This window comes from Xenopus laevis, chromosome 5L (assembly GCF_017654675.1).
Source record: "Xenopus laevis strain J_2021 chromosome 5L, Xenopus_laevis_v10.1, whole genome shotgun sequence".
Taxonomy (NCBI): Eukaryota; Metazoa; Chordata; class Amphibia; order Anura; family Pipidae; genus Xenopus; species Xenopus laevis.
In genome coordinates this window covers 23401026-23424354 of record NC_054379.1, presented here as the reverse complement: position 1 = coordinate 23424354, position 23329 = coordinate 23401026, and the positions used below count along the sequence as shown (strand labels likewise).

General features: G+C 43.8%; 1 protein-coding gene across 1 annotated transcript; it reads left to right on the top strand.

The window, feature by feature from the left end:
• Window positions 1-4638: 4638 nt before the first annotated feature.
• On the top strand, window positions 4639-22783 carry LOC108716523 (potassium channel subfamily K member 5). The gene is made up of 5 exons (XM_041562598.1): window positions 4639-5141; window positions 17269-17380; window positions 17472-17638; window positions 18401-18569; window positions 18876-22783. The coding sequence occupies exons 1-5, from the start codon at window positions 4956-4958 to the stop codon at window positions 19661-19663; spliced, it is 1422 nt and encodes a 473-aa protein (XP_041418532.1). The 5' UTR covers window positions 4639-4955; the 3' UTR covers window positions 19664-22783.
• The last annotated feature ends 546 nt before the right edge of the window (window positions 22784-23329 follow it).

The window sequence follows — 23329 nt, the reverse complement described above, 5'->3', positions numbered from 1 at the left end:
CAAAAGCAATATTTATGCAAGGGCAGGGACAGGTTCATCTCACAGTCAAAGGCTTTATTCAATCAGATTAGAATTAAAATTTAGATTATAATTAAGGAAATAAATATATATATTGTCTTTTTCTCTCTCTTTCTTCTGCTATCTCATTAGAGCTGCAGAGGGGGGTTGAATAAGTACAAGAGTCTGGTGCCTCTCACATGCTAGGGCTCCAACAAAGCAGCAGGCAACAAGCAAATAGTTCGGTACGGGGAAAAGCCTATTGTGTGCTCAGAACATTCCCTCTCTATCTTTGTATATTACAAATGGCCAAGAGCTGCCATTTGGTTTCCCATAGAGACAGTAGAATACAAAGATATAGCTTATTGTGTGCCCAGAACATTCTTTCTCTGTATATTAATATATATATATACATATAGGAGGATGGTGCCAGATCTTAAAGGGAAAAAAACATTTTTCAAAATGAATCAGTTAATAGTGCTGCTCCAGCAGAATTCTGCACTGAAATCCAGATTGAAACAGATTTTTTTACATTCAATTTTGAAATCTGACATGGGGCTAGACATATTGTCAATTTCCCAGCTGCTCCAAGTCATGTGACAGTGGCTCATGAGCAACATGTTGCTCACCAACCACTTAGATGTTGCTCTCAGTGGCCTCAAAGCAGGTGCTTGTTTTTGAATTCTTGACGTGAAGGCAAACTTTAATTGTATAAAAATTATGTGTACTGCCAAACAGAGCCTCCTGTAGGCTGCCAGTCCACACAGAGGCTACCAATCACAGCCCAAATCTGGCACCCCAGGAACATTTTACATGCTTGTGTTGCTCTCCAACTTTCTTTACATTTGAATGTAGCTCACAGCTACAAAAGGTTGGGTACCGCTGCCTTAGACAGTACAGTATGAGGTTATGGCTTATAGTGTGCCCAGAACATTCCTTCTCTGTACATTTGCCCCAGTCCCTACTTGACACAAATTATGTTTCTCAGACAGATGCATATTTTTATCTTTATTCAAATCCATAAAGATTTGGCCTTTGTGAACCTCGGAGAGTTGATTGCACTGTAAACGCCTTATAACTTCCTGGGAATTGTTGTTTCGCTGCTATTCACACCATCGAGCGTCTGTATCCCTGCGCCTGTGCTACACTGAGCCCTGGGACTGAAATGTCACTTTTATTCCAGCTTTCTCTCCATGGGATGTTTATCTTCCAGCTCATGAACCTGGGTCACTCACCAGTCGGGCTCCATATCAGCTCGGCCATCACCTAATGATTTCCTCCCAAAAGCATGAGGTCATGGGAATCTACAGGAGACCACCCCCAACTGGGTTAATGAGTCAGCGGCTTTTCAATGGGCAGGTTCACTCTGCCATTCACTGTGCTCCATCCCAGCAATGAATGAACATTAGATCTGAGCCACTGTGCCCAGTGCATGACCCAACATAGGAAATATCTCATTACACAAAGGGTAACAATACGTGAAATATACTCAGAGGTGCCTCTACATTACTTTTTGCTGCTAGTATGGGTGGGGGCAATCTGATAAAGGGAGGGAGATAATAAAAAAGTCTGGGAGCCAGGTATTTCTTTATGCATTGGGTGATTCAGCCTCTGAATGAGGAAACCTCCTTGGTCTATAGTACTAGCAGATGTTTTAAATAGTTTGGGCTCAGGCCTCTCCTTTATGGTCCAACAGTTGGTTTCTCAAACTTAAAACATGGCTGTAGCATCCACCCCTGCGAAGACTGCTGCCACTGTACATCATTAGGCCCAACATTAATATGGGGTCCCTGATGTTCATGCATTATGTAAAAACCATCGGGATCCCAACTTCCTTCTTCTCTTCTGATTGTCCTACTCTCATTCCCTTTCTGTGCTTCTTCTTTATAACTTTCTTCCGTTCATCCTTCTTCTTCCAACCCTTTCTCTTCCCAATGAGCTCATCTAACCTTCTTATATACTTTCAGCTTTTCTGTCCCGTCTTTTCACGTTTTCTATCCTCTTAATCTTCCCTCTCACCATTTTTCTCCTCCTTTTCACATTCTCCTTCTCTCTCTTTTTCCTTCCTTTTCTTCTCACCCGAGATACATTTTCTCTCCTTTCCACATTTCTCCCCCATATTCTTCTGGTTTCTTCTTCTCTCCCTGAACATCTCTTGTTATCCCTTAAAAATGGGATACAGACTGAACAATGGGATCAAGATGCAAAGGAAAGAGAAGAGGAAGGGAACATATGTGAAAAGTAAAGAGAAAGGAGACACAAGGAGAAAGAAAAACAGAAACTGATAAAGAGGGCCCTGCAGGTTATTTCTCCCTTTGTCTCTTCTATTTACATACTCAAATCCATTCTTTCTGCCATTTCTCCAGTGGTGGAACTACTGGGGATGCGGAGGGTGCGATTGCATCTGGGACTGCACCCACTTTGGGCCCGATGGTGGCTTGCGCACATGTGAATCCTCCATGATGATGTCATGGGGGGGTGACCCGCCTGCACGTGGGCCCACCAATGTATAGTTATGCTACTGCATTTCACCTCTATGTTCTCATAAAAAAAGAATGACCATGGGTGAGAAAGAGGGTCAGCAGGGAGTTTTCATTGTAACTCTGGGGCACTAGCACATCCCTGATCTGAAGTCTGAGTCTCAAAAATCTCCCAATCTCACGCCATTCTGTGTATGGAATTGGACAACATTGCCCAAGGTGAAAGGGGATGCTGGGATATGCAGTGCAACAACTGGGACATTTTATTAACCTGTTATGAATATTGAAAACTAGGCCTGGATTTATGGAAAGGCCACCAAGGCCTGGCCTAGGGCAGCAGGATTTTAGGGGGCAGCATGCTGCCCAACTATACCCACATTGGTTCACAAACACTGGAGATAAAATAGTTTTTTACATTTCCCGTGCGCTAATCCCCATTACTCTGGTCCAGACAATGAAAATTTGCGCAAATAAAGGGGAGAGGATTGAGGAGCCTGCTTTGTAAATCCGGCCCTGTTGAAAACAATTGGCATGTTATATGGCCTTTCCTGCTGAGTAAAACAAGTTAAAAAGTTCATGCTTAACAAAGTCCAGCCAGCACCCTACTATTTCTGCATACCTCCCAACATTTTAGAAATAGAAAAAGGGACAAAAAGATTCAAAAATGTTTTGATCACACCCATTTTTGTGGCCACACCCCCTAATTACCATGTCCATTTTACAAAATTTGGCAGGTTATGAAAGTTTGAACACATTTCTGTGGTTACAGTTTTGCTAATGAAGGTGAATTGCCCTTTAAGCTTCTTCACAGAGATCTGCTTATCTCAAATTGTTACAAAAGTATCTAAGTATCTATTGTCGGCTCTCTGACAAAAGCCAGTTAAATTAGAAACATTGTATCTTTTTCTGGCTGTTCAGTGCAGGAGATCAAAGAGAAAGTGGGACATTTCAGTAACAAACCCAGGACTGTGGGTTGAGCTGTCAAAATCGGGACTGTCCTGCGAAAAACGGGACAGTTGGGAGGTATGTTTCTGTAGTTCATCAAGGGTTGTAGAATAGTAGGTTGCCTGGAGGGGAAAATAGTGTATAGCATACCCCCAGTTGTGAAATATAAGGATATTGTAAGTCACTGAGGAGGTAAAGGCAAGAGGCTGAATATTGCTTTTATACAGGTCATGGAATTCTGAATTGACTTTTTTAAACTGTAAAAGAGAATATGGCTAGAAATGCTTTTATATATTGAACAAGCCTAAAGGTTCAGTATCTCTATAGTAAGTAATGATCCAGGTCTTCAAAGTTGTCACAAGAGTTTCACATCGTGGATTTTGTTAGGAGTGTCAGTAACACGCACATGCTCTACTGTATGTGCTATGAACAGCTGTTTAGAAGCGAATCATCAAGCAAAAATTGAGGTTTGCTTGTTATATAAGCTGATGCTACATGCTGATTATTAAATGCTTATGATACTTGTGCTGGTTGCTGAGCTGTCATTTACCAATTAACTTAATTATTTACTAATCAGCCTTATATTGTGACATTTATATTATATATTAAGTATATTGTGTCGGGCCCTAAGCTCAGTAACTGACAGCAGCACAGAGAATCAGTAGGAAAGAAGATGGAGAGCTACTGGGGCATCTTTACTGACACAGATCTTTACTGCTAAAGGGCTGTGGTTGCCTTGGGCTGGTATAGTCACCAAAACATAATGTACAACATTTCTAGCTACTTCTTTTAGTTAAAGCTTAAGTTCTCTGTTAATAGCCTCCTATTTCACAACCAGGTACATTAATTGTTATAATACAAACGTTTAAGTTAGTCACGTGACGTAAATGACATCATTAAGCACCAATTATAACTGATGACATCACCAAGCACCATTTAAAAGGTTTTAACCTACAGGATATTCTTGTGTATTATATAGAAATGAATATTGTAGGATAATAATGATAAGTAGAAGCAGGGGCTTGCCTGGTACAATTATATAGGCGGCAGATGATAATAATAATAACAAAAACACATAGAGAACAAGTGCAGAACTTCCATAAACTTGCAGTAACATAGAATTGCAGTTTATTCTGCCTTTAATGCCTGAGGGGACCGCCCATAGGCGTGTCTCACCATTGGCCCCGCCCCGCCCCACTACAGATATGAAGCGGAGATCACAGCGCAAGACTCAGTGTATCAGACACGTGTCCCCGGTACAAGAAGAGCAGCAACAGCAGAGTCGATGCCCAGGGCGGGCGGTGGGTCCGTGGGGAGCGCATGGGGCTCGGCTCAGTGGGGTTTCCCAGCCACACACCCACTCAGGACAGCGGGACACTAGTGAACGCAACTTTCCTGCACTGACTGTGGCTGTAGAGAGCGCATGCGCAGAGTCAAGTTCAAACATCTGGGGGAGAGGGGGAACCCCCATGAGCCTGGATATATTTGTTGCTGGGAACTGAGCCTGACACGGCCGCACCCCCTCTAATTAACATGGTGGACCGGGGACCCATCCTGACATCTGCCATCATCTTCTACCTGTCCATTGGGGCTGCCATATTCCAGGTGCTGGAGGAACCCAACTGGAAAGCGGCCACCCAGCTCTACAAGGAGAACAGGGTGAAGATTCTGGCCAAGCACTCCTGCCTCACCCCTAAGGACCTGGAAGAAATCCTGGAGGTGGGTATGGACGGGGAATGAGTGCTGCTGGGCGCTGGGAATGAATTCTGGGTATAGACTGGGAATAAGTGCTGGGCACTGGGAATGAATTCAGGGTATAGACTGGGAATGAATTCTGGGTATAGACTGGGAATGAGCGGTGGGCACTGGGAAATAATTCTGGGAATGCGTGCTGGGCACTAGGAATGAGTTCTAGGTATAGACTTGGAATGAGTTCTTTGCACTGGGAATGAGTGCTGGGCACTGGGAATGAGTTCTAGGTATAGACTGGGAATGAGTTCTGGGTATAGACTATAGTTGGGAGCTAGGCATGGAATATAGAGCTGAGCCTAGACTGGAGTGGGTGCAGGGTATTGTCTGTGGCACAGACTGGAGGTTGGGTGCCAGTGGTCTGAATGCTGTGCATGAATTACAGGTTTTTGAATTCCAGAGGTCTGGGCAGAGGATTGAGAAAGTAATGTGAACAAACAAATTCAACGACTGGCATTCAGCTAGATTTTGTGTTTATTATTTATAATGAATTTGATGGGTAGAGATCTAACACTCTGGGAGCCAAGGGGTCCTGCCCCAAATGATTCATGTAATTGAACCGCATGCTGTCTCTATGGTAACTTCCTTCTGTATAATAAGTGAGTATGAGAAAGACTTGGGCTGGTGATGTGATATCTCTGTGGCAAAGTGTCTGTGCCAACTCCTTGCCAGACAGGACAGTTCTCAAATCATCTGGATGCAATAATAATAATAATAATACTACCTTAGAGCTGTCACAAGCCATTGATTATATTTATGCCCTGATGTGCCTCAGTTGTGATTGGCAGTGACCTGGGACCCCACTATCATGTATGCTCTAAATAACAGGGTACCAGTCCTGATTACACCCTGTACAAAAGAGAACATATGTGATGATGATGATGATGATGAGTGCACTTGTTTTGCTGGCACTGTGCCCATGTGGGTCAGGTGCCATAAGGGAGCATTGAGATTTATACCTTTTGTATTTCATTATGAACAGACCTCCAAACCTGTCTGACTATTGGGCAAACCGGGATCATGGCATTGCCAGGCTGCTTGAGTGGCACAGAATCATTCCAAGCTGATACGCTTTCATTGTAACTTCAGAGATTCCAAGTCAGTCTCCTGACACAGTGTATCTATCCTTGTCCAGTGAGCCTCTCTGATTAGATTGCAAGCTCTGTGAAGTAACTATCCACGTCCATTGCCTGCTTTGTATAGGGGGTTCATTCTGGCATGACCATCAGACTTGTTGTACAGTGTTAGAGAACTGCAAATTGGGAACGAGAGGGAGAATTTCAGTTTGTTTCTTGTCCTTGGCTCGTCTCTGCTGAGCAGGTGCTTTGCCGTGCGGGTGCTGCCAGCTGGGCTTTTGTTCCAAAAAAGCTTTTTTTCCAACCCCCCTCCAAGAGGCTTTCACTTGCTTGATCCTGAGAGTTGGGGGGTCGTCGGCTCCAATCGTTTCTACTGGTGGCTGCTGAATTTTATAGGGAGTCGGAGCTGGTCTCAACTACAAATATAAATTTTATTATTTGAGCACAGTGCGGGGGGCCAAGGGCAGGGGAGGTAATAAAAGTACCAGATAAATTGTCTGTGACTCTGATACTTTATGTTTATCATGTATCATTGCGACAGATCTGTTTGTGCAACAGAAGCTTGTGTCGTTCTGGGCAACACAGAATTCTGAGCTGGTAGGAAACGCTTTATATTAACTGGGAAGGGGCATTGAATAGAGATTCGGAGAGGGTGGGTAACAGGCTTAATCCCCCGGGCAGAGAGAGTGCAGTTTTGACTATTTGCCCAAGATCACATGTGATTAAACTCACTTTTTGAAATGTTTGTTGAGTGGAGTTGTTGGCGGGCGTTGAGCTGTGAAACTCACTTTCTAACCGCTTCCTGACGGCTCTGGGGGTGGGTGGGGCTGTGAGATAAGGGCCCAGCACCGCTCAACGGAATCTGGAATCACAAGGAGGGCGGGGTAAGGGCCTCTCCCTATAGATTCCCCTGGAGTTGACAGACAGGCAGTTTGATCAAGTGGCACTTAATGCTTTCAGAAGGAGACCAGTGTCAGGAATGGGTCCTCGTGGTCTCACAAGGAGGATTTTTGTACTGAGGATGGGGGGGGAAGACATTAAAGTCTGTAACTGTTTATAGATTATTTCTTATCTTATGGAATAAGTGGCTTTGTAGAACATTATGTTATTGTGGCACAGATCCTATCTGATCCCCATCTTAAGCAGCAGTTCTGCCCTGCTTTATGGCTGAGATTCTAGCTATCTGTATAACAGATCATTCTGTCCCAGTGGCTGCACAGATTCTATCTGATCCCCATTGTAAGCAGCAGTCCTGTCCTGCTTTATGGCTGAGATTCTAGCTATCTGTATAACAGAGCATTCTGTCCCAGTGACACAGACCGATTGTAGACAGATAATATTGGTACATCCTTCATGAACATCTGGAATTATGAATAAATTAGACTCATTCAACATGTAAATAGTAATTTGTTGTTCAACTACAATTCTCAAAATTATCTGACAGCTGTAGCCAAGAGCTGATAAGCTGCAGTTGGGACACTGAATGCAGTTTATTGCAGCAGGGTAATTCCCTTGGGTGGGGGGCTGGCGATGAAGGTGGAGGGGGGGCAATGGCAGGGATAAAGCATTTTCCTTTGTTTGTAATCACTCTTACAATTTCATCTCTTGTGGCCTCGTTCAAAGCAGCGTTCCTCGTATGTTTGTTTTGTGGTGTGTTTTGTGTTCCATATCTGAGTGTTTGCAACCTGCAGCCTCACAGCTGTTGCTGAGTTCTCGGTCTCACGGGATGCTGGGAGTTGTACAATTATCAAGGATTTATAAAGCGCCATCGTATTCCCAGCATGCTTGTGTCTACTGGAAACTGATGGATTGACCCTGCCCCCCCCAGATGTTTTATTGATTTCACACGTTTTTACTTTCCCTTTTCTTGCACGGACATGGACAGTTGCACCAGTGCAAACACATGGGGCCTCTGGTGCTGCCACTGAAAACTCAGGGCAGACCGGTCAGGCAGCTTTTCCTATCAGGTTCTAAAGGAATGTGCCGCTTAGTTGTCACCTCTGAGTTCATGGATAAACTGAGTCCAATGTTTTTGTGTGCGGCAACGTGTTAACATGGATTGTGCTATTAATTGGCTCTTCCTGCAGCCCCGCTGTTCCCGGGAGACGGGCACAATGGCTCCTCATTTACACACAGACACACACACAGACACACACACACACACAGACAGACACACACTGTAACTAGCTGAGTCTGGGCGGGAGTTTCTCTACAATTAAATGGGGTAATTAAGCCTCAGTTCTTTTATAAATCACAGAAAGGCTAAACCCAATAAATCCAGCCTGCATAATCTTCTTAAAAAAGTTAATTTGGTCCTCTGGTTGTTATCCGTGATCCTGCATGAACATGGCAGCTTCTGCTCCAAAGGGAGGCAACACAGAGGCAAATAACACAGGTCCAGTTGCAGAATACAAATATTTACAATAGGGGTAAATAACAGCTAGTGCAACTCCCAGCATCCTACCGAAACCTGAGATGTTAGTTGCATGGTGGAAGTTGTATTGCAGCAACAGCTGGAGAGCAGCAGTATGGCCAACCGACCTTTATTCACTTCTGGAAAGCAGCTGCTTCTGTGGCACCAGAAATACAAGAGTATTTGGGCATCTCACTGCTACCAGTTGGCCTTCTCCACTTTTAATGTTTTGATTTTATTTTTAAGAAATTCTTCCTCTTTCGATTGATTATGTATAAGGGGAATTAGTCTCACTCAATGTGATTACGGGGCCAAGATTGTGATGCTAATACCTTCTTTGTTGAGTTGATGGTCTGCACTTGATATATGGCTTTGTACTTGTAATGTGGTTGGCAGCTGCTCAGGTTTATATGCAAGGTCTGCATTGTGTAGCCTGGTCAGTTACATCCCCCCCATGCTGGAACCTCAGGGCAAATGTTGTTTCTGCTTTGCCCTAAAACACTTTGCCCATGACATGTTTATTGCACTGCTGCTGCCCTTTTGGAGCAGATTCCTTTGTGTTTAAGATGATCTCCAGGTTCCCACAGAGGCAATATCTGGGCCTCCTGCTCTAAGCTCAGGAGTTTGCCTTTATTTTATTGATATTCCCCCATGACTAGACTCTCCAGCTGTCCCAGAAGAAATGGCTGACCTGCCCTCATTGTCTGTTCCTTTGGGGTCACTGAGCTCAGAGAAAGGCCCAGACAAAGGGCTTCTGTTCACAGGGCCTTATCTGCTGTGTAAGTGCTAAATGGATCTGCTCTGTACCCCAGGAAAATGTATGGGGGTACAGTTATGATGGGAAAGAGCAGTGATGCAGTTGAAAGGGGTGCCGATGGCTTCTTCACTGGTGGAAAGTTTAGGAGTGCTTTAATGTCGCTGACGTCTGAAATAATGTAGCTGATTCCACCTGATTTAACAGACCTGTCAATAAGCATAGAAAGCACTAAGGGGAACACAGGAGATTAATGCTACATTTCTTCAGCAGTCACTTGAGAACAGAAAGGGACAAACAGACAGTTGCACATACTTATAAACCCAGGGAGAAAGGGAAATAATGGATATCGGTAAGTTGCAAAGAATTACCTTTTCTTCTATTTTGGGCTTACATCCCCTTTAACAGTGCCTACCCAGTTTTGAAGTGGATCCACCTGGGCAGGTGCCTCAGGGGTGCAGTTCTGCACTTCAGCCGACATATAGAACAAATCCAGTCCTGTTTATTGTGCAGGGATCACTGCTCTCGGATCCTCATGTCGGGAGCCCTACATTTACCCCTTTATCATGAATAGGCTGCAGAGTGACTCCTGTATCATATTGTTGGGTGCGGGACTGCATCTTACTGTGCAACTTTTAAACATTTTTCCTGTTCACTTGTTTTCAATTAATTCCTAAAAATAACAACTGGTCTTATTTTTTTTTTCTATCTAAAAAATGATTTTACTTTTTGGTTTTTCCCTGGAGCAGATCAGTGTGACGGGTAATTGTGTGCCCAAAACTGCACTTTTGGCCTGCCACTGGCCGGTGCTGCTATTTCATGGGACTGTTGGGCCCTGCTCCCATGTACATTATTGGGCAGAGCACAGCCTGTGCCAGCGCCTTCCAATAAAATCAGTGGGATGTGGCATTAGGGAGATTGGGCATTTCCCCACCCAATGTGACCTTATGGTTCAAGGGGAGAAACTTCTGCCCATGGTAAAACAGTCTGTATTAAGTCTATGGGGACCATAATGTTTATATATAAAGTAGGGCCCACTGACTTAAGGGCCCCCAGCCAGATATTGTTACTCAACAATCTTGCCTCACTGTCTTTAGTTGCAGTTATGGGCACCCCCAGTAAATGCCCTTACACTGGCAGTCGTACCCCACCTCCCTGCGGGGGGCAGCAGTGAGTCGGAGCAGCTATGTTTAGGGATCATCTATGTATCGGGGAGCAGCCATATATCGGGGAGCAGCCATGTATCCGGGAGCAGCCATGTATCCGGGAGCAGCTATGTATCCGGGAGCATCTATGTATCCGGGAGCATCTATGTATCCGGGAGCATCTGTGTATCCGGGAGCAGCCATGTATCCGGGAGCAGCCGTGTATCGGGGAGCAGCTATGTATCGGGGAGCAGCTATGTATCAGGGAGCACTGGAGCAGCTATGTATCAGGGAGCTGCTGGATTTCCAGTGCTGGTGAGGAATGCAGCACCCAAAGGCATCACTTCAGCCTCATCATCTCTACAAGAAACCACAAACTGCCTCTTTTTGTGCTGAGCTTGGCGAGAGTAGCCAGTGGCACCTGCTGATAAAAGGGGAAATTCGTTTTTGCTGATGACAGTATGAGGTTTCCTGTCTCAGTCCTGGGGGGAAGGGATATCCCACTGCAGCTGCTAAACTACAATTCCCAGCATGCCCCAAAATGTCTCTGCTCTTGTCAGAATTGGGCACAAATATTCTACAACCCATTCCTGGCACGTCTGTAGCCACACTCACACTCCTGCATACAAAGGGCCCCTGTCTGCTAGAGCAAAACTTGGATTCCTAGTGGGAGAGACTGGGAGTTAATTGTATGCTGTATCTAATGGGTGCCAAGGGCTAGGCCTCTTTGGACCCACGAAGACTACAAATAGGCAGTTTTTTGTGTAAGATATGTATAAGTAATAATGGGTGGGAGCTGCCATGTTCACTCCTTGGCTAGTATAGCAGCAGCGACAGCATGTATAGAATGGGCAGGCACTGTGCTGCTCTCTTGCGCTGTCATTGTAAAAACCCACTTTATAAAAACAGGAGTATTTTACCTTTAAAGGGGGGGGGGGGTCTTGCTGTATGTGTGTGTGTATGTATATATATATATATATATATATATATTGCTCTTTGTTTTGCTACTAATTGGGTAATGATGCTGTCATTGTGCTTCACTCTGATGAAATAATTCATGTAATTGCATCATGTTTCCCATTGCAGGCAAAGTCCACTAGTAGGCGCAATAAGGTGGAGTGAGTAAGTTGCATAGTGCAGCTCCCTGAGTAAATTTCTGTGAATCAGATATGCACCTGCTGCCCAGTTAAAAAGATACTGCGATTTACCCATTTATTTGCATAGCACTAATGATAGGTTCTGCCTTGTAGGCTGCTGGGAGTTTGTATTTCACTAATAGCAGGGCTCATTCAACCAGATCTGCTGGTTTGGTGCAAGTCCAAGTTCATTTATAAGCATGCTGAAAATCTGTTTCTGCAACAAAAAGCATTTTTTTTCCCTTGTGGGGGGTGAGTTGAGAGAATTAGCCTGCGATTGGTTAATGCAGGGGAGGAGGAGCTAAGCCCAACAGTATCTCTTGCTTATATGAGGGGAAATGATTTCCTATGCAATTTTCAGGCACTTGGTCCAACTGGGACAAGAAGTTTAACTTGCCCTTTGCTGAGAGAAGGGAAATAATTATTATTGGGGGAATCGGAAAGGAAGGAAAGTTCTCTTAGGAGCAAGTGTGTGGACCCCAGAAACTATACTGAAAAAAGGTTATTCATCATTTACCTCTTATTCCTGCCCCCCCTCGGTTATAAAGTAAATCATGATGCTAATGAAATAATCCATTGCAGCAGGAGAGTGTAAAATTCCTTTTTTTAGGTGAAGTTACAGAGATGTGACCCAAGTAAATCTTTTTCAAACATTGATAAATCTATTTTCCTCCCCCAGAAAAACAAATTTGGATCTGGGAAATGTGAGGAATTGGGGGGGGGCAGTTTGGGTGAAGGTCTGGGCTCCCCAGTTAGATGTTTATCGGTTCATTTAGCAGCGGGGGGGGGGGTCACCTTACGCTCTGGGCCCCTGTGGAACAATATGGGGGTCTGTGTATATCCCACACTGGGAAAATGGCCTTTAAGCTTCCGTGGGATTGGCCTGGGAATTGGACACCCCTGGTAGGCAAGTGGTGCTTCATTACAATGGGCTGTTTCACCTCCATGTCTCCTTATCACTGGCTGGACCAGGAAATTCCCACTGCTGTGACGTTGGTCAGGGAGCGCCAAGTGCCACGGATGAAAAGGGCCCCTTTGTTACACAAATATCCCATCCCTAGGGCCCCCACCCCTTTATTTAGAAGGTTTATCAGTGCCACTTACTGTAACTGTTACTATTGTCATTGTGTTCTCACTGAATTGACATTGTGATATCATTGTGCCAGGAGGTTAAAGGGAAACTTATTGACGTGCTTAGCGTCTAACCCGCCATTCATTCTTGCTACATGAGAAATATTTAAAGGGATACTGTCATGGGAAAAAACATTTTTTCAAAAGGCATCAGTTAATAGTGCTGCTCCAGCAGAATTCTGCACTGAAATCCATTTCTCAAAAGAGCGAACAGATTTTTTTATATTCAATTTTGAAATCTGACATGGGGCTAGACATTTTGTCAATTTCCCAGCTGCCCCTGGTCATGTGACTTGTGCCTGCACTTTAGGAGAGAAATGCTTTCTGGCAGGCTGCTGTTTTTCCTTCTCAATGTAACTGAATGTGTCTCAGTGAGACATGGGTTTTTACTATTGAGTGTTGTTCTTAGATCTACCAGGCAGCTGTTATCTTGTGTTAGGGAGCTGTTATCTGGTTACCTTCCCATTGTTCTTTTGTTTGGCTGCTGGGGGAAAAAGGCAGGGGGGTGATATCACTCCAACTTGCAGTACAGCAGTAAAGAGTGATTGAAGTTTATCAGAGCACAAGTCACATGACTTGGGGCAGCTGGGAAATTGACAATATGTCTAGCCCCATGTCAGATTTCAAAATTGAATATAAAAAAATCTGTTTGCTCTTTTGAGAAATGGATTTCAGTGCAGAATTCTGCTGGAGCAGCACTATTAACTGATTCATTTTGAAAAAATTTTTTTTTCCCATGACAGTATCCCTTTAATCAAAGTTTTTATCAGAGCCGGTGGCAGCATCCAAGGGTGAATTGTCATTTATTAACCAGCGGGTGGAAGGTCTAGTGCAGAGTATTAATAATCACTTATTGGATAACGAGCGATTAATCCTGCCTGCCTTGGAATTTACTGAAAATTCTCGTCGAGCTGAAGTTTGCTTTAGTACAGCTTATTGCTAGAGAATGGTATTGATGTGGATGCCTGAGAGCTGCCATATTGTTTACCTTGACTACTGTGCAAATTTATCTTTAAAGGAACAGTAGCACCAAGTGTTTTAAAGGAATGACCATATAATGTTGTACTGGTAAAACTGGTGTGTTTGCTTCAGAAACTCTACTATAGTGTGTATATATAACAAGCTGCCGTGTAGCCATGGGGGCAGCCATTCAAGCACAGGATACAAAGTAGATAACAGATAAGTTCTGCAGAATCCCATTGTATACTACGGGGCTTATCTCTGATCTGCTGTGTATCCTGTGCCTTTTCTCCTTTTTCAGCTTTAAATGGCTGCCCCCATGGCTACACAGCAGCTTGTTTATATAAACTACTGTAGCATTTCTGAAGCAAACACGCCAGCAGTGCAACAGAACATTATATTTTCATTACTTTAAAACTCTTTTATTGTTTTTTGTTGCTGTTCCTTTAAAAGGTATCCAAACCTTCAAAGTTGCCCCAACACCTTTTGTGGGTCAGTGGCACTGCACATGCTCAGTGAGTTCTTCACTGTTATGTTCTATGCAATCTGCACTGAGTTCCCCCTGTAATTACACCCTAGGGCAGGGATCTGCAACCTTGGCTCTCCAGCTGTTAAGGAACTACAAGTCCCACAATGCAATGAAGGAGTCTAATGAAGAAGTCTAAAGGCAAATGCATTGTGGGACTTGTAGTTCCTTAACAGCTGGAGAGCCAAGGTTGCAGATCCCTGCCCTAGGGGACAGTTATTCCCCTTTCCCCTAATAAGCACAAAAAAGTGACTTCAGCTTTCTTAGGAGTTAATCAACAACAACCCCCCCCCCCCAAAACTTGTTATGTTGTTCATAATAAGAAGTCACTAACAGCACCAAGTGGACTATGGTACAGAAACTTAGAACGTGGCGCTGGTGCGGGACCTGGAGCAAAGTCTGTGTTGTACAGGTATGGGATTGGGATCTATTATCCAGAACGTTTGTTACCTGGGGCTTTCCAGATAAGGGCTTATTCTGTCATTTGGATCACCATACCTTAAGTCTACTAAAAATAATGTAATCACTAATTAAACCAAACAGGTTTGTTTTGACTCCAATAAGGATTAATTATATCTAGCTGGGGTCAAGTACAAGGTACTGTTTTATTACTACAGAGAAAAAGGAAATCATTTAAAAAAAAAAAAAATGAATTTGATTAAAACAGAGTCTATGGGAGATGGCCTTTCCTTAATGTGGAGCTTTCTTGATAACGGGTTTCCGGATAACGGAACTCATAACTGTATTTGTTGGTGGTGCAGTGAATGTTTCCCCTAAGGAGTTTGGTTTTATTACTCCATTACCAGCCAGAGGGTATTTGTATCAGCTGCTATTTCAGGTCATTAGTCGCACAGTGACAAATCGCTTCTTCTTCGGGCGACTAATCTACCCAAACTGCCTTCCCAGTGGCTAGAATGTAAATTGCCGGCGGGATGGCTTCGCCTTTCTGAAGTCGCCTGAAGTTTTGTGTGGCGACTTCGGAAAATGAAGTGTTCTGAATGCCATCTCACCACTGGGACGGCTGCATGGAGAGATTAGCCGCCTGAAGAAGAAGCGATTTAACCCTGGAGGGAAAGTTAACTAAATTTGTTAATCAAGTTAGTCCTCCTGGGGCGCAGAGCAATGTGGGGGAGCAGAGAGGATTCAGGTGCAGAGCAGTGCAGGGCTGCACTCACATTCGAAGCGATTGTACAAGAGGAATTCACTGACATTACATAAGAGCGGATGTGCAGCCAGCTGCTCGTCTGCCTCACATATAACACGTGGCTTTTTGCTGCCGCCAGCACTCAGTGTAAATTTGGGGTCTACTGTTGGGCTTGGGTTTCTGCTGGTAGATATCATAGAACTATTGTTGTGGTGAGACTACAACTCCTATCATGTTTATTGCCCATTAGAATGTCTCTCCAGGTCAGATACCCTCGTGTTATTTTATTAACTGTGTGGTTATCAGGTTATGTCCAGTTTGTTTCTATTTTGCCCCATCCTGCATGGCTGCTTGGCTGTGTGCTGCAGGCTACACTGCTGTCTGTGATGCCATGCAGAATGCAGCTACATAAGGCTGCGGAGTGGATGTGTCTTCTGCCTTATGTCATGTTGGAGGTTCATTCTATTACACTGGATCCCAATAAGTGATTTATATCCCAGTGTCTTTCCTACAGAGTTGTTTGGCTGCCTGGGCCCGTCTCTGGATACCCCGTGTGCATGTGTGTCTCTCTCACATACAAATATTTGGCATTTCAGCAGAGATCTCTCCAAGTGGTGGTGGGGGTTAGGGATGGAGGCAAGTCAGGACATGCTGAAATCTCCCAGCTCAGCTGATTAGAAGCAGCCGCTTGGGACACTGGGAAGGTGCTGAGGCTTGTAACTGGGGGCTGCAGGGAGTCTGTAGCATTAAGCCCCAAACTAACAGTCCCCAGAAGTCTTTTTCCTGATCCATCATCTGCTTTTGTCTTTTAGGGCTTTTAATGATTATTAATGCTAAAGCTCTTCGTTCTGAACCCTGAAAGTGGGTTTCAAACAACACAGCACCCCATTATTTAAAGCTCCAGCATTTGGTCAAAGTTCCCCTTTTATCTCAAATCTAAGGCTTAACGGCTGCTAGTGGTCCAGTGACCCATAGCAACCAATCAGCAGGTAGTATTTGATAGCGAGAATCACTGACCCTTTTCTTACTTTACCCATTTAGAATAAGTCCAATGACCAAGGGAAGCCCCCTCTACCGTGTATCTCTCAATAGAACCTAATTGGTGGGTGCTGAGAGTGCGTGGGTGTTAGGGCCTCTGGATCAGATCAATAATATAATATTTGGCAAATACCAGGACCCCCTTCCCCTGTGAGACCCTTTTCCCACATCTGGCCTCAGTCTACTTCCCATGAGTTGCAAATTGATTTTCCACTGCAAGAATTGGGAGAAGGGAAATGCAGCGGCTAATCCTACTTGAGTGCCAGGGGCCCCTTTAGTAAGTGCTTGTCAAGTGCCTGAAGTGGATATCGTATGTTACCACCTGCGCCCAATCCTCTGGGTGAGTGGAACCAGCTGCACTGGAACTTAAAGACGGAATTTAAAAACCGACTTCTGCCCAACTTCATTCTACATTTGTACCCCTGAATTGATGCCTCCAAAATCTCTCACACTGATAAGTTGGGGGTCCTGGTAATTTGTGAATTCCTGTGTGCAGCTCTGCATTCTGAGATGTGCAATATATATCTATGGATCTATGTACCGAATAAAACACTTATTTTGATGAAAAATAGTGGTGTGCGGTTCCTCATGCACAAATCTCTCTCTCTCTCTCTCTCTCTCTCTCTCTCTCTCTCTCTATATATATATATATATATATATATATATATATATATATATATATATATATATATATATATATATATATATAAAAATATCTCCTCATGTTCTGCAAGTAACCATTAAAAATCTGAACGTTCTTCTCTTTCCTCACAGACTGTATCTAATGCTGCGGGGCAAGGGGTGACCATCACGGGGAACACTACATTTAACAACTGGAACTGGCCCAACGCGGTCATATTCGCAGCTACAGTCATCACGACTATAGGTGAGAACATGCCTCATGGTGCCTGGATCCCGTAAGCTGTTGATTGGGTTGCCATGCTCATCGCTCATCTATCGCTTTTCTTCCTCCCCAGGTTATGGGAATATTGCCCCAAAGACATCTGCTGGGCGCCTCTTCTGTATATTCTATGGCCTGTTTGGCGTGCCCCTCTGCCTGACATGGATCAGCGCCCTGGGAAAGTTTTTCGGAGGACGTGCAAAGAGGCTGGGGCAGTTCCTCACCAAAAGAGGTGTCTCCTTGGTAAGAGTTTCACCAGAAGATATGGATGATAAATGCATTTGTTATTTCTTTCTCACTGCCAGTCTGGGTTTGTTATTATGTTAGAATGCTCCAAATGCCAATCACAGTCACAGTTTGGCCTCCAACCCTTCCATCAGTCTCTGGATATCGGTCAACTGGAATGGTGTACCCATGGGCTTTCCAGTATCAACCAAATAAGTGCATCAAGGTGCAACCACGTTTGTTGATCCATGTGGGAATGCTGGTTGACACATACATTGCCTGGCATTTTCCTATTCCAAATTAGACTTGGGTTCCAGAATTTGCTGCCCAATTTTCAACTCCCCTCTGCTGCTGTACTAGTGTATGCTTATGAACACATGTAGACTGGGTCTCCTTGGGCCCACTAGAGAATCTGACATCCTGGGCCCACTCTCACTGCAATTCAATAAAGATAATGCCAAAGGGTAATAGGTTATTTAGAGCCTTTGTGAAAATAAGCATAGGCTAATGGGAATTTTTCTTGGTTGGGGACCACTTGGGAAGGGTCTGAGTTATTCATACCAAATATGCCTGGCTGTGGGGTAAGTCTTGCCCAGCAGTAGTATTCATAGTCTCAAACATCTGGTCCAACATCAATAAAAGGCAGGAATCTAAGTTGGGTTTGAAGGTAATAAATAGTTGATGGCACTGAAAGAAGACCTACTAGCATGGAGATTGTCTTGGTAAGACTCTGTAGGCGGAAGTCCTGGGTATCTAATCTTTTTCCCCTTTGATTTTTAGAGGAAGGCACAGATCACCTGCACAGCCATCTTCATTATCTGGGGGGTTTTGATCCATTTGGTTATCCCACCTTTCATCTTCATGAGAACAGAAGGTTGGGATTATATTGAAGGTCTCTATTTCTCCTTCATCACTATCACCACCATCGGGTTTGGAGACTATGTGGCAGGTTTGTATCTTTCTGCACATGCTGGGAGTGGTCCTCTAAAGGTGTTGGGGAGTCTTTGGAATCCATAGCTGAGGTTTTTAGAAAGGACTCCGAGTGTGGGCCAGATGTCTATTGAAGAGGCAAAGCACTACAAGATGGTCATGGATAATGTCAATAGTCAGCATGCCATCTTAATGTCACATGAAGGACACAACAGGGAGCATCCACCTGATTAGTACTTCTTTAGTCTGTCTTGTAAAATGGACAGCTGGGTCTGAGTTTTGGCGCTCGTAAGTTTCTTAATGTGTTTCCTTTTCTTTCCATTAGGTGTGAATCCCAAGGTGAACTACAATGTTCTGTATCGCTATTTTGTGGAGATCTGGATCTACCTGGGCCTGGCCTGGCTGTCTCTCTTTGTCAACTGGAAGGTTAGCATGTTCTTGGAGGTGCACAAAGCAATAAAGAAGAGAAGGAAGAGGCGGAAAGAGTCCTTTGAGAATGATCCGCAGATGAAGCAAACCAAGGCCATGCCAATGACCAACCCAAAGGATGTCAATATTTTCAGTTTCCTTTCTAAGAAGGAAGAGACCTACAATGATCTGATTAAACAGATTGGCAAAAATGGTTTAAAGGACAGTCATGGAAAAATACTGAATGGTGATGTGGAGACCAACGGTACTGTGACCAACAAAGGAAGAGACCTCATGGTGATGTACAGCAAGCGTAACGGTATGGGCTACAATGAAGTCAAGTTTTCAGACAGCCGCCAGAAAGAGACCATGACAAAGCCCTTTCAGGACAAAGACACAGCCATTCTTATAAACCAGCTGGACCGCATCAGTGAAGAGGAGGGAGACACGTGGGACTCCAAAGACTACAAACCATTCATCTTCCAAAATGCCAACATCACTTTTGTGAATGAGGAAGAGTGCAACAGCACCGAGGATGAGGCAAAATCAAAGACTTCCTATGAGGATAATATGGGCGAGCCGCAGACTCCAATGCAGATGGATGAATTGTCTTCCTTTTCCAGCAATGATGCCGAAGCATCCATTCCATACGAGCAGCTCCTCAACAACTATAATACAGTGCATAGCGACAAATCAGTGACGTGACCCAATTCTGGCCCGTGCTGGGAAACAATTTATTGTAATGTCTTTAAACTGAGTTTTATTTTTATAATTGGAACCATTGGACAAACAAGATGACCGCCAATGGAATTTACTCTCTCTGGACCTATTTCTGGGGAACCAGCTGTCTTTGAACTCTTCTTACACTGGACTAAATAATAAAGGAGAAAGCAGCGCATCTTCCCTTCAGCCCTACGGGGATTCTTCCACCAGCATAGTCTACACCCAAAACATGAGAATTCTCCACCCAATTTCTGCTGGTGCCTCACCAGATCAAGTTTTTATTTCCTTGATGAAGATACTTGAAACTTAGAGACTATGGAACTTTTCTGTATGTATAGATGTATATTTTTGACTCAGTATTCCGGCTTCATATTGGATGTATGTGCCATATTTAATTTCTGAGACTTATATGTGGCGCTAGAAGTGGGCAGCATTCTTATTTCTCCCCCTCGCCCACTTGTGGCCTTTGCACAATTGGTACTTTAGGTTAAACTTGAACCTGGCATCTAGAGTATGGTGCGCCTTCAACATTGTAATCTAGAACTTGATGTCTAGACCATTGCAGTCTAGATTTTAGTGCCTTATAACACTCTATCCTAGAGCTGGATACATAGGGCCCAGTAGAACTTCATGGTTTACCTGGAAAGATGGTCATAACCTGTATCTGAGCTCTTTGGATTGTTCTATTTTAATGCTGTATTGGTAACATTCCTTTTATCTAGGAGCAACGGTAGAACAAATTTTTTTTTTTATAATAATATTTTAACTGAAAGTTGCTCAAAGAAAATAGAGAGAAGTAATTTATTTAAAAATTAATTTGCAGCCTACTTGGTAGCAGTCTACTCAGTGGTAGTCTGCTGAAAACCCGGCAGCTGTAAATTTCTGGACTATAAATGATGATAAACCAAGGCTACACGTACAGTATGTTATGTACATATAAAGCACTAAAGTCACACTCCATATTCTTGTATTGACTGTTACATTTAAGACTTGCATCTACAGTTCTCACCGCGCTCCTTTTCAAGTCATGCTGCATGGCTAGTGAGCAGTTCATTCAGACACACATTGCATTGCTTTACAAAGAACTCCCTGACTTTCTGTACTTCTAAGCCACATTCTAATGTAGAAAGTCTTGGGGAGCAACACTGGTGTGACTTTCAAGGGGTGATATATAAACATTGGAACTGGCTGTTTCTTAGCCCCATGCGAAGAGTAAATTTATGCCTACGTGCCTGCACTCTAGGACATGAGTGGTGACCATCATGTTGCTCAAAGAGGCCTATGCTGCCTTACCAAACCAAGTACAGTCTGCAGCATACATCTAATCTAAGTGCTGATGAGCCTTATAGGCTACATATTTAATATTACTGTTCAGCGGTAGCGGTGGGTACTGCAGATGCTGTTAGAATGATCTTGTGCTATATTTTGGGACCTTTATTTATATCTCCACATTGATTTGCTGCTTTATGATCCTAGAAACCTTCCTATTGGATAGCGACCTCCCCATGATGGGGCAGAAGGCAGTGTATTTGTAACATGTGAGCGTGTGAACAATTCTTATGTTATATCTATGTGATTCCTGCACCCTCTTTCCCACAAACCCTGAAGAAGGACCACTGGATGGTTCCAGTTTCCACCCCCCCCCCCACTGTCTTTTCCAAACAACAATTAATAGCAAATCTGGTTTAGAAGTGGTCTTGAAAGGGTTAACTGCCAGCTGTCTGAGGTTTTTTTTTAATATTTGTATAGCTTCTGGGGAGATTCAGTGCCAAGATGTTATTGGGTTATGAAGGGAAATTGCTAAAGCACAACCATTTATCCATAAATTGAGTTTAGTGGCCCCAGCCCTATCTAGATGCCTTCACTTGTTACACAGGGCCCTAACATGTAGTGTGTTTGTCTCACATTTTGGGGTGTTGTTCCTCCCAGTGAAACTGTTATGTTGTGTGCCTTACTGAGAGTATCTTGGCAACCATGTTTGAGAACATACGGACAGACGTGAATGAGTGAGCCAATAATAGTTTGTTTGTCCTGGGTAATAAGTGGAGCAGAAATTGATTATATGTACTGGTTGCAGCAGGTACCCCACTTTTTTCCATGTACAGATGCCTGAAATCGTTCCATTGCTTCCAACTGGGATGGCTGATATATTTTCTCTGCTAACCACAATGTAGTGGGGGCCGGACAAGGTTTAATAAGAACTGTTTGTGCCGGTATCTGTGATTGTTACCTGTTCCACTCCTGGGGCTCCCCTTTTAACTGGACCTATCACTATACAAGGTTTTCTGCTCTCAGTTTTGGTTTGGCCCCATGTAGGGTCTGGAGGGCTAGGCCTGAAATGAGCTCAATATCTTGAATTGTCTCAATCTCCCACAGGGAGTGAAGGTTGGGGTGCAGCTGATTTACATTAATCCTATTGTATGGTTTCTATTGTATATACTATCAGCTCCACTGTATCACACCCTTGTACCCTTCTAATACGGCTGCTAATGGCGTTTTCAACTTCTGAACCCCTGTTAGCACAGAAATGCACTGTATTTGCACTCCCAGCTCCCTACTGTATTGGGTTTAGTGCAGGGAGTTGCAGTCCCAAAGAACATAGAGCTGTGACTTTATGAACTGTACCTAATGCCCCAGATCACCATTCATGTCTTGCTGCAGGTTCCAGATTATCCAATGACAATCTTCACAATGCTGAGTGGGGCTTTTGTACTGTAACTGTAACAATACTTTCACTCCATGAGTCTTAATCCCCTTCATTAATGTCTGAGCTAATTACTGGGTGTCTATTTACTCTGGTAACGTTCCACTGAGCCCCTAGGCTGTCCTATTCCTCCTAACTGTGACACTGCTTAGGGGTTCCAAGCAAGAGCATGGGTGGCCTTTTAGCAAGCGGTTAGCCTTCCTCTGTAACAGGACATGCTGAAAGTGTGTGTGCTCTTATGTGGCCCCGATGTGTGAGGTTTGGGGACCCCATGCTACGAGTCAGACAGAGCCTTCATTATTTGTGCCACTGGAAACACTGTATGTAAATATCTGATATTCCTATGTATTATAGCGTAATTTATTTTAATATTTCGCAATAAAAGAAGTTAAAGTAAACTGCCGTGGCTCATGTGAACCTGGGATGGAAAATCTGGGGCAGAGGTAAAAATATGTTTATAAAGAATATACATATGTATCTGTTTACAAGTGTTTCCTGTACCAAGTGTTCTTATTTCTTTACTTCTCACAGCAAATCACAGGGACTTTCAGAAAAAGGTTAATTCCCTGGGGCTGGATACTAAATGATGTGTTAGGGGCTCCTAAATAGAGAAAAATATGGGGGAATTTGTGGATAACAAGTTGTGTAACTATAGGCAATGTCACTCGGCTACTACTGTCTTGCATAAAAAGGGAATTAACTTAGGGATGAAAACATCATTTTGCCCCTTTAGGTCCTTGGTAAGGCCTTAAATTGAGTATGCAGTGCAGTTTTGGGCTTTAGTCCTTAAGAGGGATATAATGTAAATGAGCGGGAGAGAGTGCAGAGACGTTCAACTGCACTTGTTAAAGTAAACCCTAAAAATGAATACGGCTAAAAATTAGGGATGCACCACTATTTTGGATTCGGCAGAACCCCCGAGTCCTTTGTGAAAGATTCAGCCG

Excerpts from the sequence above, each read along its gene's own strand:
- LOC108716523 (XM_041562598.1), top strand. The coding sequence starts at position 4,956 with ATGGTGGACCGGGGACCCATCCTGACATCTGCCATCATCTTCTACCTG. Across the intron at positions 17,381-17,471 it reads TACAGTCATCACGACTATAG|GTTATGGGAATATTGCCCCA; the intron begins GTGAGAACATGC and ends CTTCCTCCCCAG. Across the intron at positions 18,570-18,875 it reads GTTTGGAGACTATGTGGCAG|GTGTGAATCCCAAGGTGAAC; the intron begins GTTTGTATCTTT and ends TCTTTCCATTAG.